The 17,715-nt window shown below is 47.8% G+C and overlaps 1 protein-coding gene across 1 annotated transcript in view; it reads right to left on the bottom strand.

Moving 5' to 3' along the window:
• RNF144B (ring finger protein 144B) overlaps positions 1–17,715 on the bottom strand; it is a 252,111-nt gene that overhangs the window by 111,416 nt on the left and 122,980 nt on the right. Inside the window, exon 3 of the mRNA XM_085607055.1 lies at positions 7,046–7,150. Within this exon, the coding sequence (XP_085463181.1) occupies positions 7,046–7,150 (105 nt within the window). The remainder of the gene's footprint in view (positions 1–7,045; positions 7,151–17,715) is intronic.

Here is a 17,715-nt window from a genome sequence, read left to right on the forward strand (position 1 = left end):
AGTTGGATCAAAGCAGATTGTGCCGACAGTGGGCACTCATCTCCGAGTACACACACACACACCTTTATTGTTTGCCAGGAAAGGGTGAAATCTTCATTCTGTAGCAGGAGCACCAAAACCTCATTAACATTGACAAATAAAATCAAATCGATGCCAGTCAAAGTAACAGTGGTTCCTTTTGATTCATAGCAAGAAGAACTCTTACTCTTTATTGTGCAACTTTGTGAGACTGTTGCTGCTGTGGAGTCACAGGGTCATCACAAAAATCATCCACTAAATAACGCTGCACGGCAGATTACGGATGGCTTGGGCTAGCCTTTTCTTACTTGAATGGTCACTGGCGCTAAATCGGGAAAGAACAGGATCTTTTGACCTTCAGACCGGTTTTGTCTTCTTCACTATTGTCAACATTCTCCTTGTTCCTTAAAGTCTGTAACCTGAAATGTTAGAACTAGGCCTCCTTCCATGTTCAGCAAATGAAGAGCATCCGGATCCTGTGCTATTTGTCTGCATATATTGGATCCTCTTCTTTGCCCAAATCAAGTGCTTCCATAATCAACTGGCGATGGGGGGGGGTCTCCAACCAACTGATCTGATGGCTTAAGTTTTCATATGTCTCCGTCTGTAGGTGAGAACTTTATTCTTCTTGATGACTGTAGACATGTACACTGGATAGTTTTAAACCCTTCCTAGAGTCATTACCTTTTCTATTGTGCTCGCTACTGTATCAGTTCTTCCCTCAAAGTATGGAATCCACTCATTCAGTTTGTCAAACTTCCCGCCCATACGTGCAATAGATTTTGCAATTCTCTTCAAGGTCACCTTCACTAGGTCACTGGTCAGATATGCACAGCCATTGGGGACAGGTGTCTGTTCTTCTGCTTATGTTAGGCTTCAAAGTGGTTAAAGAAGTCGGTCTCACTTCCTCGGCCCTTCTCTTTACCTTTCATAAGCTCGCCGTGCTTCTTGACGAGTGACCATTTGGGCATTTTCTCTTTTTAGGGAGGATTAGCTATTCCACCTTGACACACCATTAGAGATACCATGCGCTTGATCTCCAAGCAGCGATCTTACAACCTGCTATCACCTCGGTTTGGCTATCCTCCTCTTTTAACACCACTCGCTCTACCAACAGGGTGTACGAGTTCCCACCACTTCCCACCACTAGTGTGCAAGCTCATGGACCAAAGCACTCTCGTCTCCTCACTCATTTCCACAGCAAGTAATGGCACGGGATACCGGGACGTTGTCTGCCAATGCAGGGGCAACCAAACACCAGGTGTCTCGTTCAATCCTCATGTCATTCTACTGTTGTAATGTCGCTCTTTACCAGGATCATGACAGATGCCCACCTGCGTCTCCATTGTACCAAAATGATCTGCACACTGAGTAGGTCTAGCAGGTCACACAGAGGGAAATAAGGCTAGGCAATTACTGTCTAGATGATCAAACTAAACTTAAGAGGGTCCTTGATTACTAGCATTCAACAACAACAGTGGATAAGAAATGCATACACATGCAGGAATTAACCAGGTGTTAAAAAAAAAAAAAATACTCCAAGCTATGTGCTATGTTTAGCAGAAACCCAAACTGTATTGACTACCCTACTGCCAAATCAAGTAGAATAATTTGAAACCCGGTTGACAATACAAGAAATTAAAAGAGCGATCACCAAATAAGAAATAGGTAGAATACTTGGAGGAGATGGGGTTACCCACAGAATTGTATTTGGCTTCTATGGATACCTTGGCACCAAGACGTCATTCTTTATACAGGGCTGCATACCTGAAAGGGGTCCCTCCTATATACATCAAGGAAAGCCTTGATAGCCTCCCTTCTTAAACCTGGCCGAGACTTAATTAGACCGTTACAAATGCTCAACATTGATTATAGAACCCTTAGCACAGCACATATTTACCCTTGAATCAAAGTGTATTTGTATCAGGCTGAAATACCTCTCCAAATATCAGTTGCCTTTTCCATATAAGCAGGCTGACAGCCACACTGCCACCATGGTCCAGTGGTGTTTGCTGTGGATCTGGACGTCTTCGGAATGATAGCTTTGTTAAATATTACCAGAAATGGTTTTGAAGACACCATAATGAAACTGATCTCGATGCTGTACATCCTCACTGAATTTCGCACTGGCCATAAAAACTCTTGCAAAAATAGTGGGAGCCAAAGGAAATAAATGGCCTACTCATTTCAGGCACAGCTCATACCATTTCGTTATATGCTGAAGACATTTTATTTTGGTTGAGGTTTGCCAGCGCTTGACTAGACCAAGCCATTGACACCCAAAGCAATTCTAAGTTGTCTTGGGCTTGACAGTAAATTGGTCTAAATCTTTCCCAATCAAGACCAAATAAGAGACGATCTTTGGCACATCAAATCGCACCCTTAAATGGGAGTAACAAATATTTAGTTACTTCCGAATCGAAATATATTTTGCTGAATCAGTCTAGGGCAACACTGGCAGTACAGGCGTCGCTTAAAGGCAATGCTGCTTTCTGGAAAGCCTTATCCATCTCAGTTACAGCAAACCTGATACTTAAACAACTGGATACTATTTTTCTTTTGCTGGTCTGAACAAGGATAGACAGAGTACCATTGCATAAGCTCTGACTCCTTGCCTTGGAGGGAGGCTTATTAGCACTAGACCATAATTTTTATTACATAGCATCATAATTAGCTGTCTGGTTGAAAACTGCAGGCTGTCAGAAGTGAGTGGGAATTGAGGGCTGGGGAACAGAGTTAATAGTCAGGTAAGTTAAGTTTGAGTTAACTCTGCGATGTGCCTGCATACCAGACCAATCACTCAATCTTCTTGTGACGGCCTCCATAAACACAAAAAAGAAAGCCATAAAGTGACACGGTGTTTTACATTTAAACTTGACAAAACTGTCTTTATTCCAAACATATTTTTACATATTGTGTGATTACTAAGAATACTTGTGAGAGGTAAGCTAGTGCTTCATGCATAGGAGGTGGAATGAGAGCTAATAGCATAAAGCGAGAGAAATATTCCTTTGGGCGAAGCCAAAATCCACTTTAGGTATTTTGTAAAGAATTGGTAACAATGGGACAGCAGATCTGAAGAATCAACAGTGGTAATCAGGCTCTGGTGGAGTGAGATTCACTAATATTGCTAATTATCCCTCGCTAGGTGTAGTGGGTGTCCACTTTAGTTACAAATATGTCTAAGCAATAATATGCCAAGCCTTTGCAGCACTTGCATGTTTAGTCATGCCAGTAAAATATTATTTTATTGCATTACCTTGCGTTGCACTTTTCTTCATATTCTGAAACTTGTAATTGTGTGTTTAGAAATTAAAATAAAATCGAAGTTACACAATATAAAGTTTTGACAGAGTAGAATGAACAACCCATGCACTACAGGAGGACACAACAAATCTCCAAGTATATCAAACTTTGGTGCTCTATGCCAATTTTAACTGTTGTCGGGACCAGGGTTTATGCATGTTACAGAGAGCTCAAGAAACGTCGGTTAAGGTGCGGTATCTATTTCATTTATTCTGCCTGCAAATGTTGGCGCCTCCAATTCTACATTTATAATGCCTTTTGTAAAACCGTAATCCATTGTCAGTGCTGTACCTATAGTATGTGAGCAAAGCCTGCACTGATGCTGCCTTGTGTACACCGTGACAGTTTCCACGAGACTTGCTGTGAAATATAACAAGCATTGGCCAAGCCAATAGACCTGGCTTTGGCAAGCGTTGTGATGGTTAATTTTGTTTTAATGTTTATTGCAAGTATAAGCCACAAAAAGAAAACAAGAAAACAAACATGCCATATGCTTCATTTTAAAAGATACATTTAAAAAATGTTCACTGGTGTGGCCATTTCCTACTAATTTTTGAATTAAAAAAAGAAGTCTTTCAGTGGTGCCATGCATTTTATTATTATTTGTTAACGAGACAAGAGTAAACCACCACATAACCAAACACTCAAATCGCAGGCATCTACAATGTTACTTAAACACATTGAAAGAGAAATATGAATCGCCATTGAAATAGCTGGTATTTAATTTAATAGACAAAATGAATAAAATACAAAAGCACATCTTAAACAAGCTTTGTCAGTGAAGAGAAAGGAACCATTTCTAGGTGGAAGTGAACAATGTGCATAGGCTCTATGCAGCTGCTCAAATTGAAGGAAGCCAATGGCAAAGTGGTCTGACCCATATGCCCCATGCCATATGATAGCTTGGGTGGAAGTAAAAAATTACTGACAAAAAGTTAGTGGCGTAGAAGAGAGTATTGAGGAGTGTCGTAGAGTGGAGTGCAGTGAAGTGTCCGTGTCGAGTGGCTTAGAGTGTCGTAAAGTGGAGTGGCATAGAGTGGAGTAGTATATTGTAGAGAGGGGTGGCATACAGTGGAGCAAAGTTGCATAGAGGGAGTGGTGTAGAGTGGCGTAAAATGAAGTGGTGTAGCATGGAAGTGGAGTAAAGTGGTGTAGCGTGTAAGTGGAGTAAAGTGGTGTATGGAGTGGCGGGGCGTAGAGCGATGGGGGCACAGTGGTGAGGCGTAGAGGATCAGAGTGGAGTGTTGTAGAGTGGAGTGCCAGAGTGCAGTGTCAGAGTGCAGTTTCATAGAGTGGTGTAGAGAGAAGTTTGTGGAGTGGAGGGGCATAAAGTGGAGTGTCAAGAGCGTTGCAAAGTGGAGTGGCATAGAGTGATGTAGAGGGAATTGCGCAGAATTGAGTAGAGTGTCGTAGAGTGGAGTGGCCTAGAGTGTAGTGTTGTAGTGTTGTAGTGTCAGGATGTCGTGGAGTGGAGTGGTGTGATGTGGAGTGGCATGCTGTAGAGTGTCATAGAGGGAACCCCATTGAGTGGAGTAGAGTGGCGTAGAGTGGCATAGTGTTGCAAAGTGGCATAGAGTGGAGGGGTGCAGAGTGAATTAAAGTGGCGCAGAGTAGAGTGGCGTAAAGTGTTGTGGAGTGATGTAGACAGGAGTAAAGTGTAGTAGAGTGGAGTGGCGTAGAGTGGAGTAAAGTGGCATGGAGTGGAATAGAGTAGAATGTCAGAGTAGCCCCAGAGTGAAGTGGCATAGAGTGTCCTACAGTCGACTGGTGTGGATTGGAGGGGCCAAGAGTGGAGTGAAGTGTTGTTGACTAGAGTGGGGTGCCGGGGAGTTGAGTGGAGGGAATTAGAGTAGAGTACGGCAGAGTGGAGCGGAATAGGGTGGAGTGGCACAGCGTAGAAGAAAGTGTCAAAGTAGAAAGGAGTGGCATAGCATGGAGCAAAGTGGCATGGAGATTCGTACAGCAGCACAAAATGACGTAGAGCAGAGTGGAGGGGCGTAGAGTGTTGGAGCATACAATGGAGGGACATATAGTGGGTTCAAGTGGCATAGAGTGGAGTGGCTTAGAGTGGAGTAAAGTGTATCAGAGTGGAGTGGCGTAAAGTGACGTTGAGTGGAGTGGAGTAGAGTATTGAGTGCAGTAGAGTATCATGGAATACTGAGCGGAGTAGACTGTCAGAGCAGAGTGTTGTAGAGTGGACTGGCATAGAGTGGAGGGCGAAAAGTGGAGTAAAGTGTCAGAGAGTGAAGTGCCGTGGAGTGTGGTAGAGTGGAGAAGAGTAGAGTGGTATAGCGTAAAGTAGAGGAAAGTGTCAGAGTGGAGTGGCATTTTGTGAAGAGGTGTAGAGTAAAGTGGCATAGAGTGTCGCAGAGTGGAATGTCAGAGTGAAACGGCGTAGAGTGAAATGTTGTAGAGTGAAGTGGCAGAAAGTGTCACTGAATGGAGTGTTGCAGAGTAGTGAGGTGTAGAGTGAAGTAGAGTAACCTAGAGTAGAGTAGCCCCCCCCCCCAAATGTTGTGTTACTCCCCATCCCTCCACACTTGCCTGCAAGAGCACAGCAACAGAGATATTTATTTTGCGGTATAGCTAAAGAGCAGACTTTAAGGGTTGTTTTTATTTTAAAGACTGAATTCCACATATTGCATAAAAGCCGCAGCTTTTATGGCGCTGAGGAAGGGTAGCCTGCACTCACTCAGCTAGCATACGGGGCAGATGGTGTACTTAGCAGGGAATCTCTCCTAGAGGTTCATAGATCTGCTCCCTAGTTTACTGCAGAGGTTCACATTGCAGAATCCTGTGTAAAGTAGATTAGGCATTGGCAAGCATCTCTCTTTACATTTAGACACTTCCTTAGACTTCTTAAATTCTGTTCAGACTTTCCCTAGTGAGAAGTGTTTGATTGAGATACCACAAAATATTGGATTGCTCTCCTTCGAGTATTTTTACATATTTTTTTTTTACAGAAATAATTAGCAAAACCTGGTTATAAAAGGCACTCGTATTATACATTGGTGGCCAATTCTCTTTGCCAATGCTTGTTCCTCCTTGCTTCTCACTTCCTCCTTTGAGGTCGACGTACCAGACAGTGAATGTTTTGCTGAGCGAGCCATTAGTTGTGAAATTAACTATCAATGAAAATAATCTTTGTTATGCTACATTGCTAGTTAAGAGTTTGTAGAGTACTTCATGGTGGCAAATATTTGCATACTGTCGACCAGTCTGGTGTGTGTATCTACGTGCACTCTCTTTTTTGATAGGTTAAAAAAAAAACAAAAAAACTAAAGATCAAGGCTGTTTTGTTATAACAGTATGCGAAAAATAATTTGTTGGCCCGATTTTCCCTTTACCAAAGCTATAGGTTTACAAATTAGAACACAACCATTTTGGCCTCAGAATCAAGGCATACCTTGGCCCTGAGCCACTGTGTGTTTATATGTTGGCTTCTACCACTGAGTGTGGCGTGTACACAGAAAAAAGAAGTCAGAACCGATCCATCCCATTCAATGCAGGTGTCAACAGGCTACAGATGGCGACATGTGACCCATCCAACCTTCAACTCCAAAAGACTGTACTCTATATCAATCGCTGAAACTGGTCTCCACCACCGAAGGCAGGTTGCCCGCCATTTTGCTTGTCCGCACATCGTAAAGGCTTCTACCTAGAGGATTGGTTTTGTAACAAAACAAAGTCATTGAACCACAAGCGCAGCATGCAACAATACCTCTGCGTCTCGAAGGATTCCGCGATGTGGGCACACTGTGTCTGGACACGTAATAGGGGAGCCGAAGCCTTCCTGAACGGCCAACTGCACATACTGTTTTAGGCACTAAAAATAAAAACGCACATTATTATTAATAAACACAGAAAGCAGTTCATATGGCATAACATTTGCCAGTCTCAACCAACAGCAGTTGCGTAACTAAGTTTTCACGTCTTGCCCCTCAGCTGCAATAGTATTTCTTTTAAGCTCCACAAGACAATTATAGTACTGCATTTCATAACACGTGCTGCCATAGAGAGCAGCTAAAAAAAGGCCATTACTGAGAAAGGATTCCATTTTCCAAAGTTATTACATAAGTTTCACCAGTCAGTGGCACACCTGTTCATGGCCAAGGTGTCAGTAACACCATCGCTTAAATTAAGTACATTAAGAATTTAGGTTTAGCTCAACTGCTACATTAGGGGAACAGGTACAAAAAAAAAAACCTTGACAAGTTGAGCAATGCACACAAAAAACAAGCATTGGCATAGACAATAGGTCTTATAAGTATTTAGTTATGCAGCACAATATCCTTGGTGCAACAACATTAACTGTTGCATGGTTAAACACTTATAAGGTCCCAAAGGCGAGACCTATTGGCTATGCCAATACTTGTTTTGAAGATGTTAATACATTCCCACATATAAGGACATCTATGGTATAGGCTGGGCTGTTACATATGGATTTGCTTCTCATTATTGCATACTTTTGACTAGCTGTGTTAATTTATACTACAATATACATATCTTTTTTTTTTAAATGGACTTAAACTTGAATTTAATTATCTGTGTGGAACGTGCATTTAATTTTTGGAAAAAGAAAATACAAATACAATTAAAAAGAAAACTTTGATGACCCTAGTGACAGTCGCGGCACGTGCTCCCCCCGCCACCCCGTCATCGGTCGGGATTTGCAAGGGATTTTTTCTTGTCAACTACCTGTATTTTTTTTTTTACTTTACAAAAATGTATGTCTGTCAGGACGTTTGCAAGCTTTCGAAAAATAGCAGAAGAAAACATTTCGCTAAAACTAGGCCTGCACGGTGAAATTGAACCAAGGTGCTTTTTAGGTGGTCGGTTCTGTTGCCAAAAGTTGTTTCAGAAATTTCTCTTCTAAAACTTCCTTTGTGTGGACAAGTTATATTCCGTAATAGAAGTCGGGCGAAGTTGGTAAATGAAGTATTCCACGGTCGATGATTAGTCCGCTTTTTTGTGCGTTAGGAACAAATTGAACCCCACGTGGTCCCGTCCAAGTCTCACGGCTCCTTCCCTGCATCTATTTATTGAGGGATTTTCAGCTCAGAATCCCCACACGGGTGCATGCACAGCTTGGCTCATTGTCACTAGTGACAGTATATATTTAGATATTCTATACGTTTATTATAAATACTAAATATTTTCACTCTATAAAATGTCCTTAGTGTGGCTCAGCACTTCTTATAGTCCCAAAATGACGCACTCATCATGGGCTTAAAATGATGCTGCACTGTTCGGCTTATTGCTTCGGGCCAGTGACACAGCACCTCCAGAAGGGGAATCAAGACAGCAGTGCTGCAGCGCCATCTAGCAGCGGTCAGTAACAGCAAAACGACTTTAAAAGCCCGTCTATTCTGGCCTCGGGAGCACTTCATAGGCAACATCAAATTTTGCATGGTGTGAACTTGCCCATTCCTGAGGCGAGTTTTTTACGTGATTGAGCTGGCATGCTTGGAGAGTTATGAAGGGTGGGGCTGGCAAATGCCAAATTACTTCAGCTTCTTTTTAAAGTAAAAATAAATCACTGTTGTGTAGAGGAGACAAGTGTTATTGTTCGCCCCTGCCTCTAGCCAAGGCGTTCCACCCCAGGAGGGGGCAGAGGCAGCGACTGATTGCAGACTTCTTAACACAGTACAGTTGTCCTTCTTAGAATGTGCTTGTATTGGTTAAATTTAAAGTATCATAAACTTGGGTTTCAAGTCATGAGGCGCTTCAGCGCTGGATGCTGCCAAGACCTGTGAGCAGTTGGTGTTCTGTAAAAGGGCACATCCGCCTCCCATGGGGCTTTAAAAATGTAAAAGTGAAAAAGTGGTCTGACGCTGTCTGCAGATTCAGACACAGTTCTGTGGGAAAATCGCAGCTTTCAGCCTGTGGCATGACGCTCAGTTCAGCTCCTCTGCATTTTTGTGAAGACCTTTTCAGCACAATTAAATGTAACCTGCTGTGGTGGGGTTCACTGTGCAGTAAACGGGCTGTGGCGGGTTTTTCTGTGTAGTCATTGAGTGAAAGGAGATGAGGATGACACCGGAGAAAGGCGGAGAGGTGTGCCAACAGTGAAAGAGAGTAGGAGTGAAAGGAGGAGGGAGAAGCAGTAAGAGGGGAAAGAGGAGGGGAGACGGTGAAAGGTGAGCAATGGGGGAAACAGGAAAGTAATGTAGAGGGACAACACTAGACGGGGTGGGGCTAGGAAACAACAATGAAAGGTAGAAACGTGTGGCAGGAAAAAAAAAAAAGTATGAAATGTAGAGGGCGAAAGAGGATCATCAGTGTATGAATGAGGGGGCAGAGGGGAGGCTCTGAGGGAGAGCGACGGCTAAAGGCCACGATGAAACCCAGATGGCGCAGCGCGTGAAGTGGCTGGTGTGAAAAAGTAGCAGGGAAGGGGCAGAGAGGAGGCTCTGAGGGAGAGCGACAGCTAAAGGCCGAGAGGAAAGCCAGATGTCGGCTGTGCGCGTGCAAAAGGAGGAGGGAGAAGCAGTGAGAGGGGAAAGATGAGGGGAGACGGTGGAAGGTGAGCAATGGGGGAAGCAGGAAAGTAATGAAGAGGGACAACACTAGACGGGGTGGGGATAGGAAACAACAATGAAAGGTAGAAACATGTGGCAGAAAATAATAAGATAAAAAGAAAGCATCAAATGTAGAGGGCGAGAGAGGATCAGCAGTGAATGAATAAGGGGGCGGAGAGGAGGCTCTGAGGGAGAGCGACGGCTAAAGGCCGAGAGGAAAGCCAATTGCGCGGTGCGTGAAGTGGCTGGTGTGAAAGAGCAGCAGGGAAGGGGGCGGAGAGGAGGCTCTGAGGGAGAGCGGCGGCTAAAGGCCGAGAGGAAAGCCACACGCGCGTAACCGCAAGCTTAAGGCCAGCAAAAGCGTATGGTAGCACTTTGAAAACCCACTTACTAAATGTCTCGCCTGAGGCAACACATACGCTGGCTCAGGCGTGACCTAAAAACCTTTGAGTAAAAAGCAGCATGTGCAAACGCTCCTTAGCACCAGGGTACATTTCAGAAAAACTCAAAATCAGCTGAGTTGTTTTCCCACCTTTTTTTCATACTTGCACGGCTGTCTCCGGGTAATAACAGGGAATTATGAAACACTCAAAAACGTGGCCGAACCGATCAGATATGGTTCTACTTCAAAGAATACTGTTCTATGGTCAATCCCATCTTAAACGGGGCTCTGAGCTTGCCGCGGATTTAATGCAAATTGTCCAGGTAAGATTGACATTTATGAACAGCAGAAAGAGGGCAGTACTAATGAGGTAACAGAAAAACAGGGGATAACGGCTGCCAACCCCAATGCTCAAGCAAGCCGTCAATGACACCCTAAGGACACTATGCACAGTCAATCTCAAACTGGGGAACCGGGTACGAGTCTCGGCAAGGACGCTCAACATGCTGTGATTCTGGGCAAATCAATGAATCTCCCCATGCCTAACAAAAATGAATGTGTCCTTGTGTAAGGCAACTGGTGCTCGTGTAAAGCGCTCTGATACCACATACCTTTGGGTCAAGCTCACGCTATATAAAACTCCGGGGGGGGGGGGGGGGGGTAATAACTGAATTACCCACACATGTAGCTGTCCACTAATTACATCTAAACAACCTTCATTTACTTGGAGATGCAATAGCTAAAGAGACTAATAAATTGAGTTATTAATTGAGAGTTCTAACAATAAACACAACCTTTGTCAGGGTAAACCAAAACAGTCACTGAAAAAAACTGTGCTTAACCCTCTGGTACCTTGGTACAAAAGCAGTCAGGTTTAACTTAGAGGCAATATATAAAGTATTTATGCAGCACTTAAACAGTAATTAATAAAATCACATGCGCTGCTCTAGGAGATGACCTTTAGAAATTGGTCAGCTCTTTTTCAGCACTCGTGCTTGTGCTGGCATCCACCTTGCGGAAGCGAGCAGAGGCACGCGCAGTAATTGAAAATATATGGTCCGCGCGCCGCTGTTCGCTCTCACAAGGGGCATGCCAGCACAAGCACGAGTGCTTGTTTTTCTTCCACTGCTTGTCTTGTGGCCACTTGCAGATCTGTAGTTGAGCGAGTATTTTAAAGTTAACTTCTGACACTAAAAAACCTCTTTAAAAAAAAAATATTATTTTGGCAATGTATGCTGCCTCTGTGAGGTCTCACTGTACTCCATGCTTTCCGCACTCCCTGTCCCCCCCCCCCTGCCCCGCGCTCTTCTGCTTCTCTGCTCTCCCCTCCTCTGCTCTGCTTCTCTACCCAGCCCACCCTTTGTTTCTTGCGCTGCACCAGTGTTTATCAGGAAAAGCACAAACTTCAGTGGCTGCGCAGACGTTCTCCTCCAATATTTTCACAACAACACTAAGGCACTATGGGACATGTAGTCCCTGCCTGCAGAACTGGAGACTGTTAGTAGTATCAATATGACCCAAATTGCTTATTTAGGGTGTTGTCAATATACGAGCACTGTCACGTTCATTTGCTGCAGCTGAAATGCGACACGCAATTAGTCTTGTTTGCTATTCAAGGCATGTTGCTAATCCTGACAGTGCGTATGAGCACATTATACTTTTGTCCTCTAATATTAGCCATACGTGATTTCACAAGTATCCCCCCATGGTGCTTTCAAAGGAGATATAATAACAACGTAACCCAGCGCGTCTCCTTTGCCTTTCATTTTTTCAAGCAGCACGTTTCCAATAGATGTTTTTACCACTGTTCTGTGCCGCCTGGCTGCCGTGCACACCACACGCGAGACACTGTTCTCATAGCCATACGACGACAGCACTGCACTCGCTGCAACACATGCCTGCACAACTCACAATGACTGGCCTCCCTGAGATCCAGTGTCATCTACACCACCCTGTACATATGGAGGAAGGTGTCACTCTCTTACCAGCACATTTCTGCAGGTCCAGCTAAGATTTCATGACTGCATGCACTCCACTGTACACCCGAAGTAGCACTGGTCTCACAATGTCACATAAAATGCAAGCCCTAATCTTAAACAGACACACACTAACACACATACTTTGGGGCATGCACTTCGATCACCAGCACATCTAATTAATGGTTGCCAATACCATGCAGACTCTGGAGGGACGGCTTATGAACAAAAAACTACCATGATTAGAAACCTAGGCAACTGCTTTCTAAGTGCATGCCATTGAATGCCTGCCACATCTCAGCAATTAGCAGCCCTACTCAAAGCACAAAGCTTCCGTGTTAAACAACAATAGATGTTGTAGCACCCAGTATAATGTGCTGCATTGCTAAATACTTATAAGGTCCCAAAGGCGAGACCTATTGGCTATGCCAATGCTTGTTTAAAGTTTTAGGAGAAAATAGTACAGAAAAGCACACAACACCACATGCAGTTTCCTGGTCGTGCTGGCCAAGAGGAAAAGTCACAAGTTTAGGCCAACCACAATTGAGAGAGAGTCTGGTACAGGGACCAGGATAGACATCCCCACTGCCCCCCTCCGTAGCGTTGCCTTCTCAAAGTTCACGTGGAGAGTGCTCACTGAATGGTCCACGAGGAGTTAGTTGTCATGCAAGGAGCAGTTCAAGCATCACAGGTGGTCATTACTGTAGTGCGAAGAGTCGGTAGCTGCTGGAACTTTGCATTGGCGCTCGTCAGGGGCTTTCGCTGTCAGTGCAAAGTGCAGGTCTCGTGTTGCTGTTCATTGCTGTTGATGCAAATAGCATGTTCCGATGGAGCTTCAGGTTTGTGGTCATCACTGGTGGCTGATTCTCAGCACAAAGAACTCACTTTGCAGTTGTGAGGAGCCCAAAACTACTGTGTCTTCACCTTTCTTAGGGAGGAGTTCATGCAAACCAAGGGTCCAGGACCTGGGAACCACCTCTTGGGTTTCGGGACTCAATCCTGCAGAGGTTAGCAGCCGAGGTCAGGATTTTACAGTTGGTGCAGGTCAGCTGGGCAGTTGCAGGAAAAACTTTGGAAGCTTGCTGTGTCTCTAGCTCACAGAGGAGGTCAGCCAACTGAGCCTTGGAGTCACTCTGAGTAGCCTGGGTTCAAGGTAGGCAGGTTTGATCTTCCTTCTTCAGACAGCAGGATATTCCTTCTTACGAATCTTCCACAGGTCCCACTGTGTTCGGATGAGAGGTTCTGAAGATGCCACATTTACACCTCTGCCAGCCTTTGTGTGGGCTAATACCCTGACCTACTCCCAAAACTGGTTCTCCTGTGTTTGGCTCTAATCTGTCTAGACTGACAAAACCAAAAGTAGGCCTGGTGTCAAGTTCCTTTGTATGGGCTGCAGGCGGCGCCCCTTGAAGTGTAATCAGGGCAGGGTGCAGCTCTGCGCCATTCATCCTGTCAGGAAGATCCATTACCCTCACTCCTGGGCCTTTTTTTTACACAAAACACCACAGGAGAGCCATTAACAGTCATGTGACCCAGGACACTGGCAGAAAGGCAGAACAAATGGCAACTTTCTAAAAGTGGCATTTTCAAAATTCTAACTTAAAATCTAACTTTACAATTAAAGAGCATTTTATGTTAAAATTTGAGTGTAAAGAGAATATCTCTATTTGGTTCCAAACTAAAATTAGCACGTATTAAGTGAAAAAGGGTAGCCCAATGCTAGTCTATGGGAGAGAGCGCCTTACAGCAGTGGAAAATGACGTCAGGAGTTTTTCACTTCCAGGACATGTAAAACACATCTTACTTTTAAAATACTGTGCACCCTGCCCTATGAGCCTTTAGGGTCTACCTTAGCTGTGACTTATAAGTACTGAAACGAAAGGTTTAGGCCTGGTAAAAAGTATATTTTGCCAAGTCGATATGGCATTTTAAAAATGGACCACAGTCTACAGGTGGCAGGCCTCAGAAAGGTTTTAAAAAGCTACTTTGGGGGGCGTGGCCAAGATGGCGAGGTAGACGGACGCCTTCCCCGCCGGCTCTCGCTCCGTGGAGCCCCTAACCTCGGTTTTTTCGCTGAATCTCCCCCCATTCAGTGAGAGAACCTGCAGCGGAAGCAGCGGCGCTCGAGAGCAAGCCGGCGAGAGGCTTACAGCCCCCGGGACATCCCGGTGGTGGGCAGAGCGCAGACGGAGCTGAGGCGCCGTGAGGAGGCGGGGCATCGCGCCGAGCCGGACGAGACTGCAGTCGGCTGGTGCATTACGCGAGGGCCCTGGCTCGCTGGAGGGGCCCGCGGACACGCAGCGGCGGGACACGGTCCCTTGCAGTGGGGACTGGAGGCCGACCCTGGGGACGGACTGTTGCCCAGTGACCGACGGAGGTGCGTCCTGACCTGGCAGGCGGTTGAACTCCTTCGCCGGCGGCGGCGAGAGACGGCGGAGTGGACGATCTCCCCTGGAGGCCCAGAGCGACCAGGTGCAGCCGCGGCAAGTACAGATTCCGGCGCTGGGCTCTACCAGAGAGACTGATGCGGTACGGGCGTGGGGAGAACCCTCACCCGCCCGGGACATAACAGACCCGCCCCCGGTGCATAGAGACGCGGCCCCCGGCAGGAGATCCAGCGAGTAACTGGAAGCACCGCTGTGAAGACGAGGAGGGCCCGCATGGAGGTTAGTGGGCAGGATTTTGAAGGGCCCCGATGGAGACCCGGCCGCCCAGGGCTTAAGTGAGTGGCCCCTACGGCCAGAGACGGGGAGGGAGTGCAACTGAGGCGGCCAACAGCCCAGCGGGAAAGGCGACAGAGGGGGGGTTCCCCCCCTCACCCATCTGCGGAGTTTCTCTCTCGGAGCCCACAGAGCGTGGCGGTGCAGGGGAGCGATTGGAGACCGGAGGCCCCTCTCCGCGGGGGAGAGAGGCAGAGCGGAGAGTATTGCGGCCCAACAGCCCCGGCATTGGCACTACGACACAGTCGGAGGTGGAGGCAGGGGTGCCATCCGTGGGAGAGTCTGGAAGAGGTGGGAAGCAGCCTCGAGCAGGAAACGGGGTGGCCTTAACGCCAGAGGTGCGGAGTGGCCTTGCGGAGGAGTCGGAACCAGCGCCGAGTGGAGACGTGAGTGACCCCCGCCGCGCCGCAGGGACGAAGACTGCAGGAAGTGGACCCGTGGCGGAGAGGGTCTAGGCGACGCTGTGTCCCGGCGACCATGGCCGGCAGTAGAGGAGGGAGGAAGGGAGAGCGCACCCTCCCGGAACTACTAGGAAGACATCAACAACGAGCGGATCGGGGGCGGCAGTCTCCCGGCTCCTCCGGAGGAGCACAGGACGCCGGAAGCGGAGAACCCCCCCCTCACCAGGTCCTTTATGGAGTCTCTCTTCAGCACCCTTAGGGAAGATTTCCAAACCCTGAAGAGTGAAGTGGCAGGTGAGGTGCGGGAGATGCGCCGGGAGGTAGATGGCCTGGGAGAGCGGGTGGCCGCGGTGGAGGACGCCGGCCACAGAAGAGACGAGGAGTTCGAACAAATGCAACAAGAAGTGCTGCGCCTCAGGGATCAGCAGATTGACCTCCAGGCACACGCGGAGGACCTTGAAAATAGGTCTCGGCGGAACAACATTAGGGTTCGCGGACTTCCACCCACGGCCGAAGGGACAGACGTAGCAGGATATATGCAAGCCCTGTTCCGAGAGATATTGGGAGAAGCGGAAAGGTTTCCTATCCGGATTGACAGAGCGCATAGAGTGGGACCCCAACGCAGAGCATCGGCGCCGCCCCCGGACATTCTGGCTTTCCTCCCAGATTTCCCGCTCAAGGAACGCATCATGGTAGAGGCACGGAAGAAGCAGCCCCTGACTTTCCGAGGCCATCAGGTGGCCCTCTACCAAGAACTGTCAGCCATCACGCTGCAGAAGCGAAAGGCGTTTAAGGCAGCTACGGATTTCCTAAGAGCACAAGGCACGCCCTATACCTGGGGACACCCTTTTCGACTCATTTTTCGCTGGAATGGTACTATGCACCAGCTACGCTCCCTGCGGGAGACCTGTGGGGTCCTAGGCATCGATGCACCAGACGCCGAGGTGGCCGCGCAGCGGCCGGGGCGCTCCCGGGAGGATAGCTCGCGGAGAGTGTCGGGGCGTCGGCCCCGTGGGTGACTTGCACGACCGGACTCACCCGCCATCAGAGCCGGCATGGACGATGCGGTAATGGAGGTGGCCGGGAACACTGGCGTCAGTGACATCGCATTGACTGCATGAGGCAGCTCCGGGGGGAGATCAACACAGCTTTCTCTGCTATGCAGGTTTGGGGGCCGGGGCGGGGTGGGGGTGGGCGGGGAGGGAGTGGTGGCTAGACGTCCACTAGTATACTTCACCGAAGACCTGCTTCCCAGGGAGCGGGACTTGGGCATTGATATTTCCAGACTTGGGGGTGAAGAGAGAGGTGTTGTGTGCATGTTGTCAAGGGAGAGGTGGGCGGGGGATCAGGGAGTTTTGAGGGGAGTTTGGGGGAATGGGTGGGGGGGGAGGGAGCTTTGGGGGACACCGGGAGGGGGAGGGGGGAACCAGGGACACAGGGGGGGCAGTCCACTGCGTGTCTGTAGATGCAGCTACCATAGCGGCGTACATACCACAATCCGTAGATTTTCAGGGGACAGGGCGGTCTTGACGACCCTTCCACATGACACATACAACATTTAAAATTGTCACGCTTAATGTCAGGGGCCTTAATAACCCGATCAAACGGCGTGCCGTTCTGTCCCTCCTAGAAAACACCCGAGCAGATATCTGCCTGCTCCAGGAGACTCACCTCTTACCCCGGGACTGCTTTAGGGTGCGATCTTCCGCATTCCCTACACAATTCTTTTCATCCAACAACACTAAAACCGCGGGGTGGCGATCCTGGTAGCCCGGCACTTTAGCGGGGAGGTACTCCACAAACATGCAGAACTGAAAGGCAGGCTCCTGGTTTACAGAGTCCGGGTGGCGGGTCTCACGTTCGCCATCGGGTCCATTTATAGCCCGAACGACCGGCAGGAACAATTTCTCCGCTCGGCGCTGGAGGAGACCGCGACTGCACAGGACAGGCATATAATCTTAGGGGGCGACCTTAACATGGTCTTTGACGGTGCCACCGATAGGTCCGCCCATCGTTCCCCACAGACGGGGGAATTCTCGGCGGGATGTAGGGATCTGCTGGCGGAGATGGATGTCGGAGACCTCTGGCGTCACATGCACCCTACAGAACGGAGCTATTCGTTCTACTCGCACGCGCACAAGACATATGCACATCTGGACCACCTTTTGGTCTCCGGGCCGGTGCGCGTGCTAGCCACGGCGGCAGACATAGGAGTGATCTCGGTGTCGGACCACGCCCCGGTGACGGCTACCTTCTGTCTCCCGCCGACCTCCTGTCCCCCACGGGTCTGGAGACTGCGGGACGCACTACTCAGTAGACGAGACGTGGTCGAGCAGGTAACGACGGCGGTACGGGACTACTTGTCCCATAATGAGAACTCAGACACGTCTC

The sequence above is a fragment of the Triturus cristatus genome, chromosome 5_2 (genome assembly GCF_964204655.1).
Source record: "Triturus cristatus chromosome 5_2, aTriCri1.1, whole genome shotgun sequence".
In the NCBI taxonomy this organism is placed as follows: domain Eukaryota; kingdom Metazoa; phylum Chordata; class Amphibia; order Caudata; family Salamandridae; genus Triturus; species Triturus cristatus.